The 13658-nt window shown below is 35.3% G+C and overlaps 1 protein-coding gene across 11 annotated transcripts in view; it reads left to right on the top strand.

Moving 5' to 3' along the window:
* Positions 1-13658, top strand: part of Macrod2 (mono-ADP ribosylhydrolase 2) — a 2157923-nt gene that overhangs the window by 2053118 nt on the left and 91147 nt on the right. For 9 of the 11 annotated variants that reach the window (XR_015442057.1, XR_015442059.1, XR_015442058.1 and 6 more), the window contains one exon: positions 10409-10480. The exons of the other annotated variants lie outside the window; for them this stretch is intronic. Coding sequence is in view for 4 of the 9 variants with exons in the window: in XM_087189050.1 (XP_087045176.1) it covers positions 10409-10480 (72 nt within the window). In the remaining 5 variants the exon portion in view is untranslated. The remainder of the gene's footprint in view (positions 1-10408; positions 10481-13658) is intronic. 11 annotated transcript variants of the gene reach the window in all.

Raw genomic sequence — 13658 nt, 5'->3', positions numbered from 1 at the left:
TATCTATTTCTATTAGATTAAAATAAAAATTAAAAACAAACCCACAAAGAAGGAAACGCTGTCCTGGGACTGGTAGGGGACAAGGTAGACACTCGGGACAGGTGGTCTTATCCACTATCCCTCTACATCCACCAACATGGTGGTCATCAGCTTCATCTACTGTGAAGGACCCATCACATGAGTTTTCCTCATCAGTGGTGGAGGAACCAATAGGATATAACCAAAGGACAGGGGCTATGCTGTTGCCATAATGAGATGTGGTGTTCCAGACAGAACTACTGCTGACCTAAAATTTCTACTGCTGATTCTATTTGCAATCATGCTTTATCTGGTAAGAATTATAAAATAAGAGATAAGGACAAATGTGTGCATGAGAATCATTCAGTCCTTACATTGTAGACTCTTAGGATAAACTACTTATTCTTTTCATCAATATTAGAATATTAGGGACTATTGGCTAATAAACTACTATTGTTATCTTTTTGTGGATTTTGTCAATATATTTCTCTACACGATATTGATATTCTGCCACCACATCCTGGCACTGCTGTAGATGTTTTTTAAATACTGAAATGTTTATGTGATGTTTGTTAAGCAATGACTTAATTCCCCTCCTTACAAGTGACCCTGCTTCCCACCACCTTTCTATCCCAGGCAACCTGTGGGGCTCCAGGACTTTGCCCCAGATCTGCCAGCATGGCCATTCTTATTGGCCAATATCAATGCCAATGAAATGTGTCAAATATCAACCCAGATTACTTTATCATTAATTTATCCATACTATGCAAACACTGATTATTTGATGTAGTTTAAGGACCAATAGAAATGTGATCCCAGAAAATTGGGATAAGGGAAGGGAATCCCATTTAGGGACGATTCCATTTCCAAATCTATTTTGTGACTTTCTCCTGATGCACACCATGTATAACACATTGAATATCTAACATTTAAAAAATTAGATAAACTATTCAAACAGCTATGTGCATAAATGAATATATCAGTGTTATGGACTATGTGTGTCACCCCTTTTTCTACAAAAAGCATATGTTGAAACTCTGATCCCTAATATGAAGATATTTGGAGATGAGACTTGTTATGGCTTGTGTCTAGATGTCCTCCCAAAGCCTCATGCAGTCATAGGTGGGGCTTTTCAGAGGTGGCTGGATCTAGGCTTTGTGATGCTGGGATTAAGCGTACAATGCTGGGATTAAGGGTGTGTGATTACTAAATTAGTCCACTGATTGGTTTGGCATAGTTCTAGATGTAGATAATAAGAAGGCCCACCGTGTGTGTGGGTGGCACCACACAAAGAACAGGTAGCTACCACACAAAGAATAGGTAGCCTGAAAGGGAGAAAAGGGAGAGGCAGGTTGCTGCTGCTGCTTCTTTGCTACTTTGCTGCTTTACTGCCTTCCTCACACCATGAACTGTTTCTCTGTGACATCTCTCTGTCATGAATTGTGAGCCAAATGAACATTTCCTCCTTTTACTTTGAGGGTCAAGTATTTTGTCTCAAAAACGAGAAAAGTAATTAAGACAGGACTGTGGGAGTTAGATAAGGTCACAATGGTAAGGTCCTCTTCATGGGATTAGTGCCCTTACAAAAGAGGAAGAAAGAATGAAATATTTTTCTCTTCAAGTACACACACTGAAGAAAAGCTAATTGAGAACACAACTAGAGGCAGCTATCTACAAGTGAAGAAAGGAGCCCTCACCAGAAACCAAACTGACCAGTAGGTTGATCATGCAGTTCCTACCTCCAGAATTGTGAAGAAAAATGGTTTGTTGTCAGAGCCATCCAGTCTAACATGACCTGTTATGACAGCCTGTCTTAGTTACTTTTCTCATTGCTAAGACCAAAAACATGACACATAAAGTTAAAGAGGAAAGGTTTATTTAACTCACAGTTTGTAGAGGTTTCAGTTCATAGTTGGCTGGCTCCAAGGCAGCATGGCATGGCAGATGGGCATTGCAGAGGAGAAATTGTTCATGGCAGGCAGAAGGCAGCAAGGCAAGCAAGGGAACTTAGCAGCATCTTTCTGCCCCATTTATATTCTTTCTAAGCTATCAGGATTAGGGCAGGTGCCAAACCCATCACTGGACTGATTTAGCAATCAACTACTCTTAATCCTAGCACCCTTAATCCTAGCATTGCACTATGAATCAGTCATATACTCTAGATCCAGCCACCTCTGAAAAAGCTCCATCTATAACCACATGAGGGTTTGGGGGGATATCTCAACACAAGTCATAACATAACCCAAGAAGACTAATATACTTGTTGTATTAACAATACTAGAATGATTTCTAGAACTCATGGTAAAACCTAATCTGAGTAGCAAATTCAAATAAAATTCTCCTGGAAATAGAAAATAACACTTTTAAGTTAATCTTTAGTATACTTCCCAAGGCCCTCATAAGATAAAATTTTGCAATATTTTGACACATTTTTCTCAGTTTATGAGGCAAAACATTGTCTTCATCATACAAATACTGCTCTACACCCCATTTCCTTTAATACCAGATGTCAACTCATTTTTTTCTACCACCAGGGTAATATTTGCAAATGAAATCCACTGAACTTGTTTTATTCTGCATGAACAAGCTGTTCCCCTTCTTAACTCTCTGTAAGTTTTTCGGCCTGGTACAAGTTTGTTGAGTGCTGCACATTTTGAAATAATTAAGCTGAATATTTTTTAAAAATAGATTTAAAAGAATAAAACTATTCTTAAAATAATGCTTGTAAAAAATACTTTAGAAATGTTTAAGGCACAAATGTTAAAATTAAACAATGAATTTGGAAGAACCACAAAGACTCTAAAGTTCCACTAAAGTGATTCACATTAATGTTAAACCTCAAAGGCTCAGTGAATCAAGGAGTCAAGACCGGGAGAAAACCATTTTATCTCCCCCAAGCACTGGACCATCTAGAAGGCAAGGCCTACTCAAGTAGTTCCTTAAAGACTCAAGAGATTCTCCAACAGTCATCCATTCAAGAAGCCGATTGATTGTTCACCATAATCTAAGATTATTTCTCTCCTGGTGGGCAGAGCTCTCTTGCCAGGCACCTTATTGCTGTGGCACAGCCTGTAGATGTCTTCCTAGACCCCATCTCTCATGTAACCCAAATGTCAAAGTCATATGATGCAAACCATGACCATCTCTTTACCTGACTTCCCCTGATTATATGGAAGACACTATCTTAATGTCACCTAATTAAAGGCAGCATGGTATAAGGGAACAGAAAATCCTAAATCAGGAGAATAAAATAAGCATTCATTTTTTGTTACTAAGCACTGGGAGACAGATTGGTGGTTGCTTTGGGTGTCTCAGTTTGGGTTCTCTAAAAACAAATCCTGAGATAAGGATAATGTACAAATGTTTATTTGGGAAGTAGTTCCAGAAACACAAGTGAAACATGAAGTGCAACCAGGGACCAAGAAGACCACAGATGGAGGCTATTAACAAGCATGCTACTTCTGAGGGAATCTGGTATTTCATTCCTCTACAAGATACATAGAACACATTCAGAATCATCTCCCTGAGGAGTGAGGAAACTGGGTAATTATCTCCTGAATCCTTTGAGGTCAGGAATTTTACATTAAACTCCTGGATACTTGTCGTCCATTCAAGGCAGCTATCTCAATCAGAGACTCAGAAAGCAGCATATACTAGACCATCTGATGCAATTTCAGAGGCAGTTCACAGGGATGTGGGTGGCTGCACATTGCTGTAAGGCTTAGCTGCTCTGGGCTGTTTCTAGTTACTCTAGCTCCAGACATTGATGTTCTCTCCCAATCTCAGAAATAAGAGTGGGTTGAGAGAGAGGAGAGAAGTAAATTCAGCCTTCAAACCTCCAGTACAGAATAACAGAAAAGTTGGATGCAGTTTGAACATCCAACAAGAGAGGCAACACTAAATGTGTAGTAGATGTCATAAAAATGAACTGCTCTGAAGCAGTCCCTATGGGATAATTATATGCAATGACTTGAAAAAAACTTGGAAAGAAAAGCACAGTGGAAAATAGAAATCCATGATCAGACCTTTTTCCTGTTTTTCAGTTGGATGAGTTGGTGTATCCTTCTAGTTGTGAAGAACAAAAAATGTTAACAAGAAGTTACCCCAGTCTTTGAAGTTCACACAGCATTAGTAACTCTCACAAAGGATCCAAATGTTTATCTTAGTCTTCAAATATGTCACTTTACTTCATTTGGAGGAAGCCTGTTTACCTCATGCCTCAGAATGAAGAGAGAACAAGGAAAAGACCAGAGTCACACAGTCTCCTTTGAAGGCACTCACCTCCAATGACCTCAGGCCTCCTGCTCCACTCAAGCTCTTAAAATTTCTATCATCCCCTAATAGCACCATGCTGAGGACCAAGCCTTTAACACATGGACTGTTAGGGACATTGCATATCCAAAGTATAGTGTGTGTCTATGGTGTAGAATGGCTAAATCAAGCAAATTAGCATATGCATTATGTCACGTATCATTTTGTTTTTGTTGTAAGAAAACTTAAAGTCAGTCCTCCTAGCAATTTTCAAGTATAACAGGTCCTCTTTATCTGTACGTTTTGCATCTGTAGATTCATCTGTGGATCAACATTAAGAAACAGAAATTGCGTTTGTACTGAATATTTACAGACTTTTATTGTCATTATTACTGAACAGCATAACAACATTTTCCACATGACATGTATTATATTATATATTATAAATTATCTAGAGATGATTTAAAGTCTATAGAAAGATATGCACAGGTTATATGAAAATACTACCCCATTTTATACAAGACGTATTTAATTTTGAATATCCATGGATTTTGGCATCTCAGAATGTCTGGGAGGGAACCAATCCTCTGCAGTGACCAAGAGACAATGGTATATAATATATTGTTATTAACTATGGTCGCCATATTGTACAATAAAACTCTTGTTACAGATGAACTATATAACAGAATTTTAATCCTGCTATAGCTACTTTCCATGCTGTGGCCTCTCCAAATCTTTTTGAATGATGTCTGAGGCTTCAAAAGGTAGAGAGAAGCAAGACCAGAAAGACCTCAGAAGAAGGAGGTCAAGGATAGTGAACCAGCCAAAACACAGACAGAAATAAGAGCAGATTTGCTTTTGTTTACATTGCCAGAAGGGAAAAATTAACTTGATGGAAAGGGTAATTAACATTTCTTTTTCCATTGTGGTCCAACCCAGCTTCACATCCAGCTGCTCTGTTTTACATCGTGATGATTCTTCGTCCAGTGGCTGAATTAAAGAGGACTGGCATGGCCCTGGTGGCTGTGCTGTGCTATTAACCTTTATTTTATAAGTTGATACCAAAAATCTCAGCACTGTTCAACTCAGGAAGGTGGATAATAAGGGAAAAGTAAGAACACTTACAGAGAAGTGATGTCTGGAACAAATAAATAATTTGGACCAATCTGCAGATTAATTAACATTTTAGGTATCTTAGAGAAATTATTTAGGTCAAAACTTTCCATTATTAGGTCTAGAAACTAAGATTGTGCAAGTAAATGTATTTCCATAGAGTTTTGAAGCTTATAGTCCAAATTCTGAATCTCAATCTTCAACTAGTATTCATTCCATTGTAATGATTTATTATCTTATTTCCTCATATTTTTAATAACTTGAAGACGAATATTCACCCCAATAATGTTACAGCTGCTTTACCCAAGTCCACTGTTCATAAATTAGAATGTGTTTTGTGATAGAAGTAAAATTAGTTGTCTTTGATGGTATTTTTCCCAACTTTCTCTCAAAGATGATTAGTACCTGGATTTCATAATTCTGGGAATAATTGACTACCTTTTAATGGGGGTTAATGAGAGCATAATGAAGACAGATGACCAACTATAGCTCACTTAGGCCTTCTGACACCCAGAGCCATGTCCTGTCTGTGGACCCAGATATTTTTCAGGTAAATATAGTTCATCTTTCTAAATCCAGCTTCACTGAGACTAAATACAATATTTATATATTCAGATCATCAACTTCTGAATACTCTGGAAATGTATTGCAAGTTGTAGTTTCTTGTATAAAGGAATACCCATTACAATATTTCCATGAGGCTTTAAACAGCTGCATAGATGCTAGGGTCCTGAGGATAAGCACCCTGTTTGGATGCAGGAAAAATTACATTGTCCAAGTGATTCACATAATAAACCAGACTTTCTGATGAGCAGGCCAGGATCAATATTTTCGTGGTATAATCATACCAGTTTGCAAGAATCAGGGGAAAACCAGGTGACTGTTTTCATACAACCTTTGCATCAAGATCTGGTGCTTATGTGTAGATATTTGCACCCTCCAGAGAAGGAATTTTTAGTGTGTAGTTTTTCTGTGCAGCATTTATTTCTACAAACCCATTAGAGCTTCTACACTGAAGTCCTTGCAGGCCACCATTCTATAATAGTTGTTGGGGCTACCAGTGTTTCCAGAAGCATTTTATAGACTTCCTGGTATGAAATTATCTTCAGAAACAGTTAATCATTCTTTGCTTTATACTTTATATTTGCCTCTAATTTTTGCTCAGTTTTTTATCAGTTGGATCTTCCTCATTTATTGTTCCCATCCCAATATTGTTGGCTATTTTGTCAAGTGAAATCTGTCTTAAGAATTAAAAATTTGCAGTCATTGATGAATTCATGAAGTGGGCATCAAGCTCAGTAGCTAACTCCTCAAAAACAGTCTTGAAAATCTTCTGTGAAATGGCAGTGTCACAGGCTTTGGGATATAAATTTTTAGTTATTTTTCACCTTTCTGGGGTCAGGGATCCCTATAAGAATATGATAGAAATTGTCTCCTTCTAGAAAAAAATGACCATATTAATATATACACATTTTTATGTCTTTTTCAAAGGGATTTGTGGATTACTAGAGTATATCCAGGGATCCCTTATGGTTAAGAATAATTATTGTAAAGGGACATCTTGGGAAAAGATAGTGCTTACTTTGATTTATAGTTTAGGTATGTTTATTAAAAATTCGGTAGTGTCATTTGTTATTACAGCTTAAATTCATACATGTACATTTCCACGTAACTATGTATAACCAAATCCATTAAGTGACTTTTTGGAAATTTGGTTTTATGGGGGTTTTATTTTAGTTTAATTAATTTTAAATATTCAATGTTCTTTTAAACATTTTTTCAATGAGAGGGTTTTTTTAATTTATGAAAGTGTTTTTCTTATTCTCCTCAATCTTTAAAGCATATCTATGTATAGACCTTTGCCTTGAATATTTGATTTAATATTCTCTTTTGAAAAATTTCTTTAAATAGGATATTGAACTTATAGTATTTGAAAGTCAGAATCTACATATAAATTTAATTCCACTCTCTTCTATAAAAAAAATTGAATCTCAGAATTAGGTGATAACTGTTTTACATTTTTTAACATTGACAAATGATAATTTTTAGAATTACATAAAATGCAAATCCAAGGTACTGTAAGAATTTGGTATTTACAACTATATTTTTCATGGTAGCTTATAGAACTAATAAGCTCTTTTGTCACCATTTATACTGGTGCCCTGGTCTATTTAGATTGCCATAACAAAAGTCCACAAAGTGGGCAGCTTCTAAACTAAAGATATTCACTTCTCCCTGTTCTGAAAGCTGTGAAGTCTAAGATGAAAGTGCTGGCTGATTCAGTGTCTGTTGAGGGCCCACTTTCCAGTTCACAGAGCCTCCTTTCTTTGTCCTCCATGGAAGAAGAGATGAGGGAGCTCTCTCACTCTTTTCTTGAGTGCATTAATCCTGTTTCTGAGGGTTCCACCCTCACAAACTGATCACTTCCCAAAGGTCTCAGCCCCTGATGCCAGAACCTTGTAAGTCAAAATTTCACCACATGAACTTTGGGGGACACATTGTACCATTGTATATATTTCCTCTCTGTCATTATATATAATAATTTCATATGAAGATGTAGTGCAGCTTCCCTTACATCCTAAACAGAAAAGCTTCATTGTCATTTCATACCCACAGCTAAGCATAATTTAATCTGAACCATGAATTAAAATATACAGGATCAAACCCAGTCTTGGCTAAAGTATATGAGCATGGAAATTCAAGGAATCCTTTTAATAGAGTAACTTCAACAGAAACAATCTTCTACAGCCACCTAGTTATTTGTGAATGTTATCATTATTGACAAATGTGGAGATAGAACCATTTCTAGAGAAGAGACTCACATAGAAGACAGAGTGGGATTGGTAATGGGTAATGGTAATACAAAATCCTTGTCATCACATAAACACATGTATATTTTTGTACATAATGACATATGTATTTGCATACATAAACATACTGAAATTGTATATTTGTAAGATGCGTATTCTTTCATATACTTTATCTCTAAAAATCAGGATATGTCTTAGAATTTATAATGTGTTATAGTTTATTTGGTAGCATTAAATAATAGTGGAAATACCTATTGATAATGTGTTGGAGTCAATGAAATGCATTATATAAATTGCACAAAAAATTATGTAGAACACATAAGCTCAGAAAGGGCCTCACTAATGTTAAAGTTTTCTCTAAGGAAATCAAAATTAATTGAGTTCTAATTTGCTGAAGACAAAGATTTTGATGACAAAACTTGACCAAGGCAATGATTAGTTTTTCAAATGTTTTTCAATCATCTTATGAGAATCATTATATCACTTATAAACTTATAAACTCAATGTAAATAACCTTTTAAATGACATTTCTTAAGTCATAATTGTGTAGAAACATACTGTTACAATAAGTGATGTATATTATTGTTAAGTGTTAATGAATAAATTCTAAATGCATGTAAAAGTCCAGATAGTCCTAAAATGCTGATGTTGAGAGAACTGAGAGTAGAACAAAGCTACCTATTTAATAACATTCCCTAAAAACAAAAACAAAACATTTTCAAATTAACCTAATACACTTAGCTTCTTTTTCAACCATTATTTATTTTCAATGTTAGTGGAAAAAATATTCAAGAGACGTTTTTGAATCCATGTTAGCTCCAAAATTCAAAAGGGCATATTTAATGAGAATTGGTATAAAACAATTTGACATGAGTGAGGTAATAGTTTGGAAAATATGTGTATGCTCCATTTTGCTTCCTAATCTTGACTTTTAAACTTATTGTCAGTCTCAGAAAGAAATAAGAAACAGTGCATATAATTAAACATTTGCCAAAAAAACATTTGCCTTGGGAGAATTATTTACAGTTGATTAAAACCATACACTTCCGGTATACCCTTGCTTCACTGGTTATTAAATTTGAATCATATGTTAACTACCCAGGTTTCTCACTAGTCCATCAAATGTTGCTTGTAGCATATTGAAGAAACAAACTTTCTCATAATAACTCAAACCATAATGTTTGAAGCTGTTTCCTAGTTTTCAGAAGGAGGGAAGAGAAGGAAAAGAAGGAAGAGGGAAAGGGAAGCAAAGAAGAATGATTTATGTTGGACTGCATCAGATTTGGCTCTGTTAGGAAGTTAACAACTGAGGGATTCAAACTCAGTAGAAACCCCACTTGTAAGTCACACAGGTGTAGGTCTTCCATCTCCAGTTGTCTCCTAGTCACATGCTGACAAGATTATCTAGTGGTTTTAAATATCTTTGAATAACTTTTCTTTTTTAGCTACATAAAATATATCTACTAGATTGTAAACTCCAAAGAGGGAAAGAATTGTTTTATTCCCTGTTCCTCCTCAGCATTCAAAAAATTTAATATTTGTAAAATGGATGAAAGATCCATTTCCTATATTCTTCTTGATCCATTCATAGGTTTGTCTCAGTGCCTTTTTAAATAACTTCCAGAGAGACGTGGGAACATTCAGAAGTGCAGCTTTGCAAGATCGCATAGTCATGGAATCCTTTTGCCATGTTATCTCCTGCATAACATTCATTATAACAAAAAAAGATATGTTCTGTGATTCCATATCTAAATGAGGTATGAGAAAGAGATCCGCATTACACAGAACAGGTTCACATTCCAGAACAGGTTTGCATTCCCTCATTGCTGTTGTCTAACTGTTCTGGTACCTGGGGAAGATGATGTTAATTACCACTGGATTTCCAACATGCTATATCTGAGTTTCTCAAGGACCCAAGGCTTCCATATGTGAACAACTTAGGTCCTAGAAGCATTAAGAACATTAAAATTAGATATTCCTTTAATCTTCTGTACTTTTTCCTTCCTTTCATATCCTTTTCCACAATTCTATGACTTTCATGACACATGCAACTTGTTTTATGTTTCTTTCTTTGCTGCAAAAAGACACTGCCAACTACACCTCTACCTTTATAAGCTTTGTGAATGTTCCCACAAATAAATCTCTCATGTCAGTATTGGAAGCTGCTTTGTTCTCAGTTAAAAATGCTGATCAAAGTTTTGCTTGTTTATTGTCAGAATCTGAAAAGGATGACAATATTATAAAAGACATAACAGATCATTCTGTTGTTGACCAAGACCGCCCCAATGGTAAGTTGTGAGATCTTTTTTGAAGTTTTCTTTTCCTCATTGGGAAATACTACATTGTTTAAAAAACAGATATGAGGTTTTTTAGGGAAAAATGAAATTCCAATAATATTTTGTTATTGCTAAGAACCAGTTGTCTGATAGTTGGCATCTTGAGGTGGGGTTTGCTCTTCACAGTCCTCATCTTTCATTCTTTTTGTACCCAGCCCCAGCTGTCTTTGTTTACTTTATCTTTTGTTACCTGCCTGGATTCTCTAAGCATTGAGTTTGCAAGTAATGAAATGAATGTGTGCTAAGAATGAGAATGAATGGAAGTCATCTGGAAAATAAACTCAGGAGATTAAATCTACGTATCCTTGGAATATCAAGAAAAGAGAACAGAACCAACAAAAATGAAGCAATTTTTAGAAAAATAACAGAAAAGAGTTTTCCTAATGCAATCCAGTTTCTCTACCTCATACACAAGAATATACATTATTTTCATAAGCAAAGAGAATGAAAACTCAAATGAGAATAGACACCTACATAGCCTATGGAATTCCTGAAAATCAATGATAAAGAAAGGCGCTGAAAGCAGATGAAAAGGAAAACTCAGGTAATAAGCACCATCACCAGAGTCAGAGTGGCCTTCAACTTCTTCCTCCACAACCCTAAATTAGAGGAGAAAATGAAGTAACATTTCCAGAACTCTAAAGGCCACAGCTTCTATGTTTAGTGAAGTTCTATTCATGCATGAAGTCGATTAATATTTTCTCAATAATACAAAGATTTAAAAAAGATCCCACCTAGACATACTTTCAGAATAAACTAACCAAAGGCCTATACAAAGTATTAAATATAGAAAGGAAGGCAAAATTCAGGACTGAGAATTGGTAGAATTGGAAGAGACTATATATGGGAGACTAAGTAAATGTATGAAAAGACTAAAATAATTATTTCAAAATTAGTATCAATATATATTACCTAAATATGCTTTAACACTGAAATTTATTGTATATGTTGTACAAAAAATGACAAAGAAGAAGGCTTTTCTCAGTAACAAAAGCCAAAATAGTTTAGACATTTCTCTCACTAGACTACCTAGACAAAGCTATATACATATATTATATTACGTTTATTGCATATTATACACACATATAATATCCATTACATTTAATATATTGTGTATATATTGAATACGTAATATATTTAATATAATATGTATTCTATATTTATATTAGAGAGAGAGAGACTTTAAGGCCTACTAGAGCTAACAATATAGTGAAGAACTTAGTCTAAGTCCTGAGTAAAGATATCCAGATATGTGAGCCCAGAACTCAAAACTGTTTTTAACTGAGATCATTTTCTAATTCTGAAAAAATATGTCTGGAGCCCCATTGCTGAAAAAGACAAAAGTTCCTAGTAACTCCTTGTGTTTGAAACTGAAAGCCCAAAGATATGCCCCATAGGAGGAAGAATGAGCCAGCAGTAGATCTCACTTCTGAAAGCCTGCTGCCCACCTAGAAGTCATCTCAATCCCTAAATTAAATGAGAACCAGCTCAGATGGCTAATCATCCTGGGCACCTAAGATAAACACACTTAAAATATTTACTAGAGGAAAAGAGTCTTGTAGTTTTCATGCATTATATTAATAGCTTGTGAAATATAATATCCAGCACATAAATACAAAAATAGCCAAAAAGGAGGAAACAAGGTATCATGAAACATAAAACAAAGAGGTAAGAAAGCCCATATAAGCTGAGAAAAAGTCACAAACTCAAAGTATAAAATAACTATTCCACTATGTATGTATAAAGAAGTAAAGATAAAATTGAAAATTTTATTTGAGAAATAAATATTGAAAAATAAGAAGAGAAAATTTAGAAGTAAAAGTTGCTATAACTGAAATTAATAATTCAATGAGCACGAGCACTCTTATGGTTTAACAACATGTTAGACATGGGCAAAAGAGAATTTATGAGCTATATGTAAGGGCAGAAGAATATATCCAAAATAAAATCAACAGAGAAGGAAAGAATGACAAACACTAAAGAAAAAGAAAAGATACTGAAGATACTGATGATTAAGTCTATCACAAGTTACAAGAGAAAAAGAATTGGTTCAGGGCGGTATTTGAAGAAACTATGGTGAGAAATATCCTACATCGATGAAAGATATTGTCCAAATGTTCCAAAAGCCTTTTGAACACAAAGCAGAATGAATAAAACTTAAATCCACAACTAAACCCATTATAGTAAAACTGCTGAAGGCCAAAGATAAACACAATATCTGAAAAAGCAGTCTTCAAACACTTATATGATCACTGACTTTTCAATTGATGTAATGGAAATAAAAATACAAGACAGCAAAAGAGCTGCCAACCAAGAATTCTAAACCCAAGGGAAGAACATGTTTCAAAACTTAGGCTTTTTGAGAACGTTTCAGAACAAACTAAAGAGGAAGAATTCATCACCAGTGGTTTCTGGTGATCTACAGATAGGAAGATACTAATTCCAGGTAGACAATCAAAGACAAAGGAAAGAATTAAGAACAAGCTAAGTGGTAATTACTGAGTCAGTTTAAATGAATATTGATGATACAAGTCAATAATAATAATAGTGCCTTGTAAGAGTTAAACTACATATTCCATTAAAATATTCCACAAGAAGCCAGGAATGGTGGCTCATGCCTGTCAAATTCCAGTCCAGATTGGGCAGTTTAGTGACTTATTGTGATCCTGTTTCAAGGTAAAAAATGTTTTAAAAAGCTAGAGATCTAGGCCCTGGATTCAATCCCCAGCATTGCAAGAAAACAATAATGGTGTTTACTGGGATAAGTTCCATCATCAAATAAAGAAAATGTACCAATTGATGTTGAAATTTCATAAGTCTCAGAAATCCCTAAGAGCCAAAAAATGAAGGGACCCATATGATTGTCTCTGCTGACTGCATGGAGAGAATTTCCAGGCAGTGGTGCAGAGGGGAGGACCTTAGGTGGAGCCCAGTGGACTCCTTGAGTTGAGGAGACATATGTGAGGGACTTTGAAAGCTAAGTTGCTAGAATGTGGGAACAGAGTCCTAGAGAAGAAAAAGCTGGGCGTTCAGGAAAGGAAACTATGAAGGCCTAGATAAATACTGCTGAAAGACTTGAGGAACTAACCCTTGAATTTATACAGGCACAGGAGGAGTGCCTGGTCCCACC

This window comes from Heterocephalus glaber, unplaced genomic scaffold (assembly GCF_053883595.1).
Source record: "Heterocephalus glaber isolate CG9 unplaced genomic scaffold, H.glaber_assembly_v1.0 deba00001532, whole genome shotgun sequence".
Taxonomy (NCBI): Eukaryota; Metazoa; Chordata; class Mammalia; order Rodentia; family Bathyergidae; genus Heterocephalus; species Heterocephalus glaber.
This window is presented reverse-complemented; position numbering and strand designations above follow the sequence as displayed.